This window comes from Alligator mississippiensis, chromosome 4 (assembly GCF_030867095.1).
Source record: "Alligator mississippiensis isolate rAllMis1 chromosome 4, rAllMis1, whole genome shotgun sequence".
Classification (NCBI taxonomy): domain Eukaryota; kingdom Metazoa; phylum Chordata; order Crocodylia; family Alligatoridae; genus Alligator; species Alligator mississippiensis.
This window is the reverse complement of record NC_081827.1, coordinates 60,607,890-60,623,765: the sequence shown is the minus strand read 5'-3', so window position 1 is coordinate 60,623,765 and position 15,876 is coordinate 60,607,890. Positions and strand designations below refer to the sequence as shown.

Sequence of the window (15,876 nt, the reverse complement as noted above, 5' to 3'; positions counted from 1 at the left end):
CAACCCACAGGCCATATTTTGTAGGCCCCTGGGCTAAATAATTACAGTGTTCCCTTTCTGCCCTTTCAGATTCATAGATCATGAACCATTTTGCAACATACCTTTTATAACCTGTCCTCAAATGACACGCCACTGCTTAGTAGGCAATGTATTCTATTAGCAGAGTAGCAGATGAGGCTTTAGGTCCCTTAAACACTTTTTATGTTGTTTATTCCCCTTTTGGTGAATTCAGAAATCTATTAAGCTGAAATGTTTCAGTGTAAAATCATGGGAAATATAAGAATAAGAATTCAGTAGCTTCCTATTAAGACTTGGAATTGTGACTTTGTAAGCATGGTACCATATAGTCTGTCATTCTGTGACAATGCAGCCTCCTGCAGAATCCATCTCTTAAAAGAGAATTGACTTCTAGCCCCCATGATTGAAAATATAACATTAAAGTTTGAATTAAAATATAAACTAATGTTCTTTTTCTAAATCTGGATACAGCCCGAAACACTGATTTTAATGACTGTGATGTGTCTTTAATTACTTTGGGATGTTAGCTTTGAAACTAACCCAATTTAAATGTCAGTATTGTTAACTACTGCATTGCCAGTCATTTTAACAAAAGCAGCTCATTTGCTGGTTTATAATCCTGTATCAGATTATATGCTTTCCCAGATGCTAAAAGTCCCAGCTGTTCTCTTTCCAGTTGTAAAAATCTCTAGCTTCACTATGACAGGTTTTTTAATAACACCCGTACAAAAAATCTTTGGCACATTGATGACTGAATTGTGAGCTGTACAAATTAGCACGATATCAAACCATCAAAAGAGAGGTCCTGTGCTGCTTGTACTACTTACTTTCACCACAATCAGTTACTGGAGTGGCTTCAAGTCGCAGAGCTTGCAACTGAGTTTAAATTCAGTTGATCATGGAGCACTCAAGGTCTTGTGTGTAATGTGGAAAGGTAAGTTTGCATTGTCCAAATCAGATTTTGGTAGGAGTGATACAGTCGGTACACTTTTCCTGAGGTAATACATTGATAGCAGTTTTTAAATGTGTATCTTGCAGTAGTTTTGAACTTTGCATTATGCATCTGCAAATATGCCTTATTCCTAGCACTTTTTGCCATTCTCTGCTTTTGAAGAAAAAACATGTATTGGCTAAAATGATAGACTTAGCTATTTGAGCCATGGTTGATTCTTGCACCAAGGATAAAACTACAGAAGGCTATCTGTTCTTCCTTAAACGTAAGAATGTCATGTTATGCTTAACTGGCGAATATATTGGATTTTAATGTTTATTTTTTATGTTAGAATCCTCAGGTAAAGGGTATGCTGTAGCACATACACAAGGAGGAGAAGAGAAAAAGCAAGCTTCTGGCACATCTGGCACTAGAGGAACTAGGAAGAAGCCTACAAATACTACTCCAAGAAGAAGATCTGCAAGGAATAGCAAGAATGAGGCTATGAGTCAATCTCGAAGCTCACCAAGATCAAGTAATTCTAGATGCAGTGCCCCTGATGATGATGACTCGTCTCTGAAAGTTTCTCCTGCAGCACCAGAAGAAAAACCACTTCCAAAACGAAAATCTAAAAGAGGAGTTAAACAGCAGGTACCTGTAGTTAAAAAAAAACTTAGAAGTTCTGTGCGCACAGAAAAATCATCTAGTGATTCAGTGGAAGATGATGAAGCTGCCGAGTCTGATACGCCTCCAGTGTTGGATCAAGATCACCAGTCAGATAATGAAAGCCTTCTGCACAAAAATAATGCAGAAACAGAGTCTGCTAATGGCTTGGGAAGCTGTAGTGAATATGTAGAAAATGAGGAAATGGCAAAAGATTATGCTCAAGAACAGGATATTTTAGAAGATGCAGACTTGGGTTCTTGTACCCAAGAACCTCCTGCTTTACAAGAAGAGAGTCAGAAAGTTGAAATAAAAAGTGGCGATGAAAACGTTGCAGATTTTGAGAACGAGGATGTTTGTGAGAATACGTTTGAAATGGTGAATACAATGAATAGTCCCAGAAATGAATTATTAGAACATTCAGTAACACTTAAAAAAATAGATCAAACATTTAGTCCCCAGGATGAATTATTGGAAAATACAGAAACTTTGACAGAAGCATATCAGCCACTAGATAGTCCCAGAGAGAAACTGTTGGAGTACCCAGAATCAGTGGAAAATGATGATAAATCATTTGATAGCCCAAGAAACAAACTGTCTGAGCCAACTGCCTCTGTAGACTTGGATGGTTATGTGGATAAAGAAAAAAAATCAAGTGGTAAAAGTGCAACGGTTCAGAACTCACCTGTTCAAGATGCTTTAACAGATGTCTTAATAACTACTATTCAAGATGTTAACAAATTGGACCAGTCCTTTAAAGAAGAGAGCATGCCTGTAAATGAAGAAGTCAGAATTGCAGAATCATCCAAGATAATTACTGAACAATCTAATACACATTTTAATGAAGATAACAATGAAATTATACCAATGGAATGTGATTCATTTTGTAGTGATCAGGCTGAATCTCATATTGAACAGTCATCGTCACTTGATTGTGTAAAACCAGTGGAGACAAACTCCTTATCTCAAGAGACTGAAAATTGTACATTACTTTCTGACAAAAAAGGTGAAAGTAGTTTACATGAAACAGAGTGTCCAACAGAATTTAAAAAAGATAAAAAGACTCGAACCAGACGGTCTAGATTTCACTCTCCATCAACAACCTGGTCTCCTTCAAGGAAGGGGGGCAGGAAATCTGAATCGCCATCACCCAAAAGGGAAACTGTCAAAGAAGGTGAGCGATCTCGCTCACCCAAAAAGGAGACGGACAGGGAGGGCAGGCGGTCTCGGTCGCCCAAAAAGGAGACGGACAGGGAGGGCAGGCGGTCTCGGTCGCCCAAAGAGGAGACGGACAGGGAGGGCAGGCGGTCTCGGTCGCCCAAAGAGGAGACGGACAGGGAGGGCAGGCGGTCTCGGTCGCCCAAAGAGGAGACGGACAGGGTGGGCAGGCGGTCTCGGTCGCCCAAAGAGGAGATGGACAGGGAGGGCAGGCGGTCTCGGTCACCCAAAGAGGAGACTGTCAGGGAGGGCAGGTGGTCTCCATCCAAGAAGGAAGCTGACAGGGAGGGCAGGTGGTCTCGTTCACCCAAAAGGGAGACTGACAGGGCGGGCAGAAGAACACCTTCACGATCTCCCAAAAGGGAGACTGTCAGGGAGAGCAGAAGATCTCCTTCTCGATCAAGAGTTAAAGATTTCTCTCCAAGGCAGAAATCTAGGTCTCAAAGCAAAGATAGAGATAACGACAGAGATGGCCAAAGAAGAGAACGTGACAGAGACAGAAGAAGTAGGAGATGGTCAAGATCCCGATCTCGATCCAGGTCAAGATCCCGATCTCGAACAAGAAATATGGGTCCTTCTTATGCTAGGAATGAGAGAGGTGGTCACTCACCTCGGTGGAAGGAGAAATGGAGCAATGACAGCTGGAAAAGTCCAAGGGGAACTGATAGGTACAAAAGAGGTGAACAAGAGAAACAGAATGAAAATATGAAAAAAGAAAAGGACAGTATAGACAAAGATTCTGATGACCAGTGTTTGTCTGAGAAGTATGGTAATGATTATCCAGATTGGGTAATAGAAAGAATAAATTCTGTTCCTGAAACTAGGAGCAGAGAGAGAGAGACTTTTAAAGATCCACAGTGGGAAGACAACAGATGTGATAATTCAGGATATTCTTGGAATAAAAATTTTGGTTCAGGTTGGATTTCAAATCGTGGCAGAGGTGGCCGAGGCAGAGGTGGCCGGGGCAGAGGTGGTTTCATGTATGGAGACCGAAACGAAAATCATTGGCAAAATAGAAAACCCCTCTCAGGGAATTCAAATGGTTCTGGGAATGAAACTGTCAGGTTCCCAGAACATCAACCATACAGGCGTAAAAATGAACAGGATTTTTCTTTTGATACGCCTGCTGATAGATCTGGGTGGACATCTGCATCTAGCTGGGCTGTAAGGAAGACTTTACCTGCAGATGTGCAGAACTATTATTCAAGAAGAGGACGAAATTCTTCCAGTCCACAGTCTGGATGGATGAGGCAGGAAGAAGAGACTTCTGAGCAAGGTATTTTTTTTTTTTAAATCTAGGGATTTAAATAGGGAATATTTTCATAAACTTTTTTAAACCCTACAAAGTTTTTGACTATTTTTTTACTGTTTTGTCCATAAAATGTTACTCATAAGGATGTCATAACAGACAATTGGGAAATATCCTTGTTAATTTTGACCCTGCCTCTATACCAAAAAATGCTTCTGTCTGACCATTCAGTAAATTAAGAATTAAATTTCTAGTCCTTGGGATTACAATGCAACCAAATATACCCTTTAAAATATATATTCTTTTGCTTCTTTAACTGATGCACTTGTAAACTGGTAAAGAGTGAGTAGACAAGAAGTAGTTTCATTCAATTTCTCTTTCCTTTTTTTAAATTAAGGTTATTTCTTCGGAGAGATCTTAAATTTCCTTTGAAAATGCATGCATTAGGTTTAAGAATTGGTAATTAGTTGACCTGATGGCACAAAAAGTTTAAAAGGTTTAACACACATGTTTTCCTCTAAAAATGTTGGCAGTGATATTCATGCTATAGAGAATATTCAGTAGAACACTTGTTTCATTTGGGTTAAATTAACAGAGATTTAGCTCATTGTATCATTGTAAGAACATTTAGGCATAAGAGTTGTGTTGCAGTTACCAGTCAACTGTGTTTTCATAAGCTGAATATGAGCCAAGTGTGCTCTTGTGAAAAAGCTCAACAGCATACTGAGCTATATTATTGGAGCATCACTTGTGAAGTAAAAGGGAGGTGGTGGCCTTCTTTTGCCCAACAGCCTAACTTAAGGCATTCACTTAGAAAGTATTCTTTCTGGGTTCCAGGCCCTGTACAGCCTAAAAGGGGTTGGGCCCACCACCCTCTACTTCTAGGCAGCCAAGAGTGAAAGATTTATGGGGCAGGGGAAAATCAAGAGGGGGCCTGGCTCTGGTTCACAGAGGGGGAGAGGAGAGCCTTGGGTTCTGGCTCCAGTTTCCTGCTCCCATGGCCATTTATGCATTATTCTACCTGTGCTGCCAAACAGTTACAGTGTGTTTTTTCTGGTAAGATTTGGGGACTTCTGCAGACTTGCACTTTTTCAAATAGCAAGAGCAAACTGGGAGGTAGGTGCCTAGGTGATGTCATAGATTGCTTCTGAGTGTGAACACTATTAGAGACCAGTTGCCTGAACTGTAAGCAGTCATCTCATTTGTGGTGATTCTGGTTGTCCTGGGTTTTGATTTGGATCAATGCAGGAGTGTCACAGCCCTTTACATGCGTAGCCCTTCCAAGCTGCATTATTCTTCTGCCAGTAGGTGGCAAGGGAGAGCACATGTACTGATAGGCTTGTCTCTAGAATGGTTTGCAGTTGATTTAAATCAGCTGCAGTAAACTTAGATCCACACAGTGCTTGGAAAAAACTTTTTAATACATTTTCACAGGTACTTGAAGTTAGACAATGGGTGTGACTGTCTGTAGGATCCCAGGACAAACACTTTCCTCCTGGGAGAAATGGGCCATCTGTTTACAACTATAGAGATCTTTCTAAGTCAAAATACAGGTGTATAAGGAACCTAGATACCTTGGCGGTTTTGTGGCTGGTGCATGGGTCCATGGTTGTGACTTAAATGCCTAAAAGCCACCTAAGTGGCACCTAGATGTACTTTCCGAGGTGGTGTAGGATCTTGGTGTTAGTGTGTCTATATGTTTGAGCTCTGTAGAAACACGGATTTTTTATTTTAAATACTGTGTTCTCTTGTTTGATAGATCCAAACCTCAAAGACCAAACAAACCAACAAGGGGAAGGTTCTCAGCTACCAATAAATATGATGCAGCAACAAATGAATGTAATGCCACAAGTGAATGCACAACACCAGCCTATGAATATCTTCCCATATCCAGTCAGTGTTCCTCCACCTATGATGAATATCCAACACAATCCATTTAATATTCGTCCTCCAATACCATTGCATCTCCATGCAGGAGTGCCTCTCATACAGGTAGCTCCTCCGACCAGTGTAACTCAGGGATTACCACCACCTCCACCTCCTCCTCCACCATCCCAGCAAGTCAACTATATTACTTCGCAGCAAGATGGAAAACAATTGCAGGTGTGTTTTTTCAGAAACAGGGATCTAAACAATGCAGTCATAAGACAGAGCTAAGCCGTGAATTATAAGAAACAAAAGCATCTTGCTTTATTTAAGTGCTATCTGTGTGAACAGTTCCTCCTTATCCTCCTACCCCCCCAAATGTTCTTATTGAAGTATTTATGGAGAAATGAAGCCTAATTTAAAACTGAGCTTTTAGTATATAATTTGGTAACGTTTATTTTTATTACAGTAACATGCTGATACACCAATCAAGAATGGGGCGTTGCAGTTTTCTCATAATTTGTCCACTCTGAGATTTTTTTGTGGGAGGAGAAGGGGGGTAGGGTGGAGTTTTTCAGTCTTCTCTCAGCTTTTTCCATTATTTAATATTCTTTCTTATTTTCTTTCATTCTTTTGCTTATGTCATACTATTTTGCCCCTTGTCTTGGGAGCTTAAGTTCTTTGTTTATCCAGTCACTACAAGTTTGTTATGCTGGGAATAGGTCAGAGCATCTACTTGAAACTTGTAAGGTTTTTTGAAGAGGTATTTCGACTGGTGGGTCAGTCCTTGCCTGTAAGCTTCTGCAGTCCTCAGTTATAGGAGTCAAAACAAGATTCATGAAGAAAGCTGGGTGGCTTCCACTAGGATCTGACACTTTACCAGGGCATAGAGGAGCATTCCTTCAGTGTGTAAAGTGAATCTGGAGTTCACTTTGTTCTGTATTGATCCTCTGCTATAGTCTGTCCCCCTAAGCTACTTTGACATACTTCCCTTTGCAATCCACGTTTTAAAGCAGTGCTTCCCAAACCTTACCTCATTTACTGCCTCCTAAAAAGATGAAGTGACTTGATTGAACATGAAGCTCACATTCAACATCTTGGAAGCCCAAGTTTTAGATGGTACTTACTTTCCACTTGTGTTGGCAAATTTGCTATTATAAAAACAAATCAAAGGAGTACTGTGGGTTTCAGTTAGCGTGAAATATTTCATGTCCCCCATGGGCCAAAATGATGGAGTCCTATTTTAACTGGTAGTAGGCAGATTCTGATAGACCTAAAACTATTACAGTTAGAATTTCAGTTTAATCTCAGAAATGTGGGAGCTGAATTTGTGCTGTAATCCGTTTCCTAACTGAATTGCCTGGTGAAGTGGTAATTTGGCTTGTAAACACCAAGTCTGTGGCTCTAAAGAATGGGTGTAGAATTAGAACAACAGATTTATTTGACCCTCGTCCACCATCACACAGTGGTATCTTTACAGGAGCTGGAGTCTGTTAGTAGCTGACTGAGAAACTTGATTAAAGGATCTTCTGGGAGGATCTTTATGTTAGATTTGCCCCTTTATTGCCAAGGTTCTTAAGAGCAGAAGCGTGCAGTTGCTTGCCCAGTGTAGAATTTTATGCTTTTCAGTGGAGACATCAGGGGTCCAAAGAAAGGCAGGCAACAAAAACAGTGAAGGGCTTTGGAAGGCAAATCATATGAAGAGAGGTTGAAAGAAATAGGCATGTTGAGCTTGCTGAAAAGGCAATTAAGAGGGGACATGAGAGTAGTATTCAGATTATCTGAAGAGCTGCCATAAAGAAGAGAGAACAGTTTTTCTGTTGCTGCAGCATAGGATACGGAGCAGTGACTTGAAATTGCTTTTAGAGTAGGTTTAGATTGGATACCAGCACAGACTTCTTTGCTGTTAGAGCAGTGAAATAGACAGGAGCACATTCATCCACTCACCGGGCGTGGGTCAGGAGACCTGCGCAGCCCGGAGCAGGTAGAAATTGGAAAGGCTCGTGTTCAACAGAAGCAGAATTAATCAGAGCGCCACGATTAGATACAAAAGAAAAATAAGAGAACTGGGATAGTTTACGGAGTGGATAGGATGACAGAAAGAGGATCTCTGGCTCTCTAGTTAGGGTGTGTGGTGTGTGGAGCTGGGTTTGCAATCACCAGCTTGCAGAGCAGAATGGAGGGTGTTTGGGTTTTCATATGCTTTTGTGCTTTGCTTGTTGACATGTGGGGCTGGGAATTTTTTCCCCCATCCTGTTAGGTTTTTTTCACCTTTCTCAGAAGCATTGGGTGTTGCTGCATCCAAGACTGGGATTTTTGACTGCAGTGCGCTGGTGTTCCTTTTGGGACTAAAACCCAGCGGTTCCTGCTCAGATGGTCTTGCTCTTCTGCTCAGACCATTTGGGATCAGGAAGAAATTTTACCCATAGTCAGAGTGGTACAGACTGTGGATTTTTGTCTTCCTCCGTAGCAGTCTCTTCCTTGGATCTCTCAGGTGTATTTTAATTACCACTTGCAACAGTGTACCATTGCACCTTTTTCTCCCTTCTTTACCTGTGGCAGGCTTGGGAGTTCTTGGTGTTTTGGGGCAGTGTGCCTGATAGTTGTGCAGCAGGGTTGTTTGTGTAGTTTTAAGAACAGGTTAGACCAACACTTGCATTAGGATAGTTTAGATGAGGATGATCCTGCCTTGAGGTGGTTGCACTGGATTAGCTTCTAAGGTCCTTTCCAGCCCTGCATCTCTTTGATTCTCATGAGAGGAGATTAAAAGATGCTTTGCGCTGCATTCTGATCTCTGTGTTAAGGACATTCAGGCTATAAACAGATGTCATCTTTGGAACAGGATCAGGAGTCCTGCCACAGCTAATGTATTTCACTGGCCTTTCCAAACATTGTTGGGGCTGTTGAGTCTCAGGGTTGGGCCCCTGCTGCTCCCAGAGTCCTGAGTTGCATGCTGTGGGAATCCCATAGCTTCAGCTAATATAAAACAGTGGAACAAGTCTTCTAAAATAGAATGTGGGCATTATTGCAATACCTCAGTGGTCTTTGCAAGCTTTTCTGTGCGTGTATTTCAAGACGTTGGTGGAGATATTTAGAGGGGTGAATGACCTGGGACCTATTTACCTCATGCATTTGACAAGACTCAGGTTTTGAAAGCTCTCCTTAGGTTTGATCATTGTATGAAGTTACAGAACATTCCTTAGGAATTCCTTTCCATTTGAAAGTCCATAAGAGCCAGTAGCAATATTAATGACACAATATGGTAAGAACTGTTACCTGGATTACAGGTGTTTGCTGTGTTGGCTACTGATAAGAGGCAACAGACAAGTCTGTATCTTGATTGTTTGCTTATACCCCAAAGCTCAAGAACAGACACTTACCCCAGTGTCAGCCTGGCTACCTGGGACCATGCACTATTACCTGCTTTTACCTATACTTCTGGGGGGAGAACTGGATATGCAGAGTAGCAGCAGGACGTATTGAATTTGCAGAGTTCTTCCATTTTCCCTCATCTACTGTATTTATTTATTTATGTCTTATATAAATCAAAGAGTTTTTAAAGTAAACTTCTTGAGACTTTGGGAACCAGACTGAACAGGTTTCTCTGCAGCAATGATTCTAATCCTCACCAGACTCAAGGCACCCCTTGGAAAACACCAGCTCTTGCTCATTATTTTTGACTACAGGAAAAATAAGAGCAATTCTTTTGTTGCACAGAACTCAGACCACAATAGGTCAGGATGTTCTTGTGCATCAGTCAGAGGGTGCCACGGCACCTTAGTTGACAATCACTGTTCTGTGGACTTGGAAGATGGGATTTACATCCTTGTAAAACTAACAGTTTTGGAAGGGAGGATTTCTTACTACTTTTGCCATTCTGGAATGCTGTTTGCCACTATCCTGTTTTCCTTTCCCTTTGCTTTATGATCTTCCCTAACAAGGCTGCTTTATTTTTATAACCAAATTTAAGATTAACACTTATCTATGCATCTATAGCAAAACCACGTCTAAGAGACTTTGTTACATCAGTCGCTACTGGTAACATTTTAAAACAAAAGCTGTAATAATATTTAGCTTATCTAGTTGAAGGCTGCCTTGTATAATGCCTCCTTTCAAGCCTTTTGCTGTTTTAATTTTTTTCTCCCTACTGGTTTAGCTGGACACAATTGCTTTCTATACTTTGACCAGGTCACATCTACAAAATGATCACTCAAACAGGTCTTGTGGGCTCCTGCTCTAGCCATATTTCTGCAACTTGTCTTTGTCCTTTTAAAATGACAGCCTGACAACAGATGTGTGGGGAGGTTTTTCTTTCCAGTTTTTGACTGCTTTTCTTTTTCTTGTGTGCTAATCTTATGAAAGTCCTAGGTGCAGTAGCAATAGTCAGTGTAGAAGTTAGCTAAGAAACTGAAGCTCATGTAGTATTTTTCTGCAGTTGCTTAGAGTGCTGGAAAAATAGTTTTTGCCTCTTTGAAAAATAATGCATTAACTGCTGGCTACTTCTTAAAACAGGGTATGCCTAATGCACTTCATGTCAGTAATAACATGACTGTACCAGTGTTGCCTGCTCCAACAGCAGCCCTGGGAAATGTGGAGACAGTTCAGGGACCAACTTCTGGTAATGCAACTTCATCAAGTCACATAAAAAATTCTAATGCTGCTGTAAAAGTGGGAGAAAGCAAAGGAAGCATAACCGTGGAAGCCAGCGCAGACAGCTCGAAGAAAGACCAGGCAAGTGCAAAGTTGAGCAATTAATAAAATTGTACAGCATTGAAAATTAGAGAGCAGTCTCCTGTGTGTGTAGGATTTTCAGTGCAGTCACCCTGTGGACACTGTATGAGTACAAGAAACTTTAACTTTGAATCTAATGAACTAGTGAGACTCTTAGAACTGTACAACTGGAAGTGTTAAAATATTTTGATCAATAGTGGATCTGCATTCTGCTCTGATTCAGCCACTATTTCCATTGCAATCCATGGAGGTGCTATATTCCAAGGATTGGAACGTGGCTCTGGTTTTGATGCCTTACATTTGAGTAACTTCTGTTTGCAGAGTTTAAACTGTTTTGATGGTTAGAACTAATCTTAAGTAATTTTGTGTGAAGGGTGTTTCTACAAGATTATAAAATAATATGATTTTTTTTTTGTCAGAAATTGTTAATTCAGGAAAAAGCAGCGCAAGAGGTCAAACTGGCAATTAAACCTTTCTACCAGAATAAAGATATTAGCAAGGAGGAATATAAAGAGATTGTGCGGAAGGCGGTAGATAAAGTAAGTTATATTCAAGAATGACATTTTAATAAACAGTTTCACAATATATTTACTCCACAGGTAATCCTGACATAGGGTGTAACAGAGCCAGTGCTCAGCAACTCCTTAGTTAAAAAAAAGCAATAACAGTGAAGAGGTAGATGATGCTTCCTCTTGGCTTCATAAGACAGCCTTCTTCTTCAGAATCTGCCAGTCTTGGCCAAAAAAAGGCATTTTATCTTCTTAATTTTTTAATGAACTTCTTGTTGGTTTGTTTTAAACCTGTCACAGGTTTGTCACAGCAAGAGTGGAGAAGTCAACTCAACAAAAGTAGCAAATCTGGTGAAAGCGTACGTAGACAAATACAAACATTCACGGAAGAAAAATCCAGAGGAAGCATTCTCTGCGGAAAGAAAATAAGAGGAAAACGAAAAACATGCTCTAGCTGCAAAGTGCAATTTCAACAAGAACCATTAACTGAAAATTGTTCATGACTATGATTAGAATCTGGTTTTGATAAAATTATTTTTCAATGTAGTATATAATGTTTTGTTCTAAATAAATATAGATTTAAGCTGCAACTTCTTTATCCCTTTTCAAAATAGATGCCTAAAAGAAAGTAAAAGGTATAAAGGAGAATGCATTTTTATTAGGAATGTATGATTGTGTGGATACTAGATGTACAGCAATTTCACTTGAATAATGGAGTGCATAAAATTAGAAATCTTGTCTAAGTACATTGGTTTTTGGAACAGGTATGTACAGTACATGTAATCAGTCAGATTAAAGATATTAAAGTAAGATTTTTCTTTGATTTCTCCCTAATTATAGTAAAGATAAAATAATGTATTGCCTTGACAAATATTTCTAGTGTTAACTGGAGAGACTGAATGCAGGGGTCACAATGTGTATATAAAAAGCACATGGCTGTGTCTGAACAGAAGAACTGTTTAGATGAAAAGAGAACAAATTCACCATCCGTCAGTAAGATTTGGTGCCCAGAACCATGGGCGCTGTTGTTAACACCAAATAAAGATTATGCTGCTTGGTTTTGTTTTGTGACTTTTTTCAATTTTTGTTTTGAGATAGTGGGCTGAATTCAAGTAACTTGTGGAAAAGAACTCAAGGCCTCTAGTCACAAAAGGTATGGTTCAGGCAACCACTGTGCATAGCTCTGGTAAATGACCTAAGAAATTATTATGCTTTAGGGCTAGATATTCAGGAAAAATAAGTACTGCAGTTCTGTTTTTATTTTTCTATAATTCTTCAAATATAGTAAAAGGGGGAAATCTTTACTAGGGTCTCTGTTGACCAGAGGTTGCCAGTTGTGCCAATTTTAGCTGTGTAAGATATTTTATTAATGTGAACAATAGTTTGCTAGGGACTACAGCATAGGCCACCAAGCTCATGTCACTAAAGTTGCACAAAGATAATCCTGGGTAATTAGTCACTTAGTGCTTAGTTAAAAGCTTAGTCGTAGCTTTCAAACTTCCCAAAAGCACTTTCCAGTAAAGAGTTGGGTCCAGACTGTTCAGTCATTCTAAAGGCTGGTATTGGAACAATTAACTGCTCTGAAAGAATTGATTCAAACCTGTTTATGGAGTTGGTTGGCTTGTTAGGACAGTGTGGTTTCTAGTTCTCATGGAAAAAGTTTCTTGGAGGTCTTTTAACTTGTATCAGGAGTGTCAGTGGGCAGTTTGTTTCCTTCTGTTTTGGAAGAACAGCACTACTAAAAGTGGCATGCATCCCACAGTGCTTGAATACTGTGAAAGCACTATGCAAGAGCCCGAGACCCTGTGATGCTCCAGCCAGAAGACTCCTGGCAAAAAAGTGGACATGTGCTATGTGGACTCTGTCTCTAATGGCTTTGAGAGAAGTCCTACAGTCTGAGCTGTATGGACGTTGGCTTCCCAAAGTTACAAGCATCTTGAAGTTCCTTACCTTGTCCTTTCCAGTCATTTTCACAGGACCCTGAGGCAGAGGATATAAAGGGATATATAACTATAAGATGCTGTCGCAACAGTTGATCACTTGCTTTTAATTGCAACTTTCTGCAGATGTAATGAAGCATTTTGACTGGCTATATTTATTTTTGTGCCTAAATCAAAATGTGTAAATTAGAGACCGATACAAGTTTTTCTACAGTCAAGCCATGTTTTAGATTTTTCAAACTGATCCAGGTTTATTCTGCTAGTGATTTGTATGGGCTCTTGAACTATTTTAAGCTACAACTGGTTAGCACTTTTTGAAATATTTTGTAGCAAATTGCTATACCTATCCTGGTTAATCACGCCATGCGTACCTATTTTTATTGCATTTTCCTGCTCTGACAAATTTTTGGAAGTTGATGACTTTTTTATATCTTTTTATTCTATACAGTTGAACCTTGCTACAGTGCTCTTTAAGGAGCCATATGAATGTCCTTTTAAGAAAAGTGGAGAGAGGGCAAAAGAGAATGTTGTGGTAATGCTTGTTTCAACATACGAGATGGGGAGGATTTGTTCTTTTTTTTGTTTCCACAGGTCCTGTCTGGAAGACAAGATGCCACTTGCTATCACATTGTAATTGAGGCAGTGATTATTAGTGATGCTCCACTGTATTTCAAATTCTGATGAAGAATATCTGATAAGTGAGAATGTGATCAGTAAACTTTTTATTTTTTACACTGAAATACTTAAGAATTTATCAGAAAATATGCAGCTGATTAAAAATTGTGTTAACTTTAAAATGTATTGCCTTAATACATAGATTATCCTTCTCTATTTTTCCAGAAAATCAACAAGGTCTACCTTAATATGAGTGCATGAGAGAGCATGTACTTTAACTTTGTGGACTTTTTTTGTTAAGATTAGTATTAAAGCTGTATTTCTATTTATTGAAACTGCTTGCATTTAATCCCTGGGTACTGGGATTTCCCAACATGCACTAAAGTAAGTACAAAGTGGTGGGAAATTCTGGATCCAGCTGATACCTCAAGGACAAATTAATTTGATCTAAATTGCCTTGAGAAGAATTATGACTGTCTAGATTTTGCAGACTGTATGCAAAGCAGAAGGGGTTTTCCTACATCCTTGCAGCGCTACACTGTGCATGCTGCTTGAATATCTCATTCTAAATATGTATCTTCAGGAACACAGTGGCTGCCCCAGGTCTATGCTGTGATATTTGTAGCATAAGGCTGGAGTGCTGTCTGCTGAACTAATATTCTCAAACTAGTTTTATGTAGTGCTTAACATTTTCTAATAAATTCTTTTGACTAAGCTGGAAGTAGTCTCTCTGGTTTGTCACATGGGTTAATTTAAACAACTGTTTCCCTCCCTAATTTATTTCCAGAGGGATTCTGCAATTCTGCTGTGTAAGTATGTAAAACTAAAGAACAGAAGCTGTGCTGTTCTGGGCACTCTTATCTGCAGTAGATGTGAGGTAAATCACAGAAACAAGCCTTCTTCCACTGGGGGCATTTCATTTAGTCTCCCTCAATGAAAGAGGCCTAAGCTGGAAGAGCTTTTTCACTGCTTTAGCTAACACTGATTTAAAAACCAAAATAAGGAAAAACCTGTTCTTCATGCATCTTTTTATCTTTATATTATTTCTTGGGTTAAAAATTACCTATCCTGCCAAGGCTCCTGACTCGTGTATACAGTATTGGTTCAGATATTTTACACACTCAAATTTCCAGTAAAAAATGAAGCTTAGACTCCTCCAGTATTGGAAGCCCCTATTTTTGATTAGCTTTCAGGAAGAAATTACTTGTCACATAAAAGTAAGATTTCTTTTATGGGTCTCTAAATTAATTTTTCCATCTTGATAAGAATTTCACAGCATTAATGTTATTTCCCTTTGCATCCAAGTACACACAGATGTGTCAAGAGTTTTGTGCTGAAATGCTTTACACATTGCCCACTTACTGAAATATTGCAGAGCCAAGTTAAGCTGGACCTGTCTGGAGATGATCCTGATTCAAGGAGAAGTGATCCTTTCAGTGGTATAAATATCCATGTGAGGCTTCACATGGATCAAAGGCCTATCTCCCCTAATTTTGTTTTCTGCAGCTAGAAATACAAGCAAAGGCCTTAGAAAAGTTGGAAAGAAGATTGGATGAGTGACTGACTGCAATACATGAGCAACCTTCGCTTACAACAGAATCAACCTTCTCCCTCCCTCCCTTCCCCCTACCAAGGACTTCTGTTACAAAACTTGTTTGAGAGATCCTAACAACCAGCAACAGTGCCATGAAGTTAGTGACCACCTTGATTCCTTAGTCTTGGACAGGCTTGAGCATGGTGCAAGTTTTATGTTTAAGTGACAGCACCATTTTTTTTCTGTCCTGACAGAAGAGAGGTAAGGATTTCTGTGATCTTTTACTGCCACAACTGTATAGTGGGGAAAGCTGTTGGACTAGCTTTTAGGCATCCTCAGTCTTAACTCTACAGTCGGTGCAATAAAAGATCACTGGAACCCTTGCCTCAGACATTTCCTAGACCATCATGACTACGTTCCAACTTCCTACAACCATGGAAGCTATTTTAGCCTTAGTGGAGTGGACCTTGTGGTACTATAATTTTGGTCTAGCAAGAAAGCCTCAAATACAGCTGTGCACCCTCTGGAGTGTTTTCTTGCCTTGTAGATCTGATCACTGTCTCAGAAATTTGGAGACTTATTCAAAGATCTTGTCCCAGCAG

General features: G+C 39.7%; 1 protein-coding gene across 3 annotated transcripts in view; it reads left to right on the top strand.

Annotated features, from left to right (window-relative positions):
• Nucleotides 1–14,455, top strand: part of SCAF11 (SR-related CTD associated factor 11) — a 75,301-nt gene extending 60,846 nt beyond the window's left edge. For 2 of the 3 annotated variants that reach the window (XM_014601036.3, XM_019492820.2), the window contains exons 11-15: nt 1,302–4,106; nt 5,839–6,182; nt 10,458–10,676; nt 11,096–11,215; nt 11,486–14,455. In XM_014601036.3, coding sequence (XP_014456522.2) covers nt 1,302–4,106; nt 5,839–6,182; nt 10,458–10,676; nt 11,096–11,215; nt 11,486–11,614 — 3,617 coding nt within the window. In that variant the 3' untranslated portion in view covers nt 11,615–14,455. The remainder of the gene's footprint in view (nt 1–1,301; nt 4,107–5,838; nt 6,183–10,457; nt 10,677–11,095; nt 11,216–11,485) is intronic. The other variant, XR_002091887.2, reaches the window with a different exon arrangement.
• Nucleotides 14,456–15,876: the final 1,421 nt, after the last annotated feature.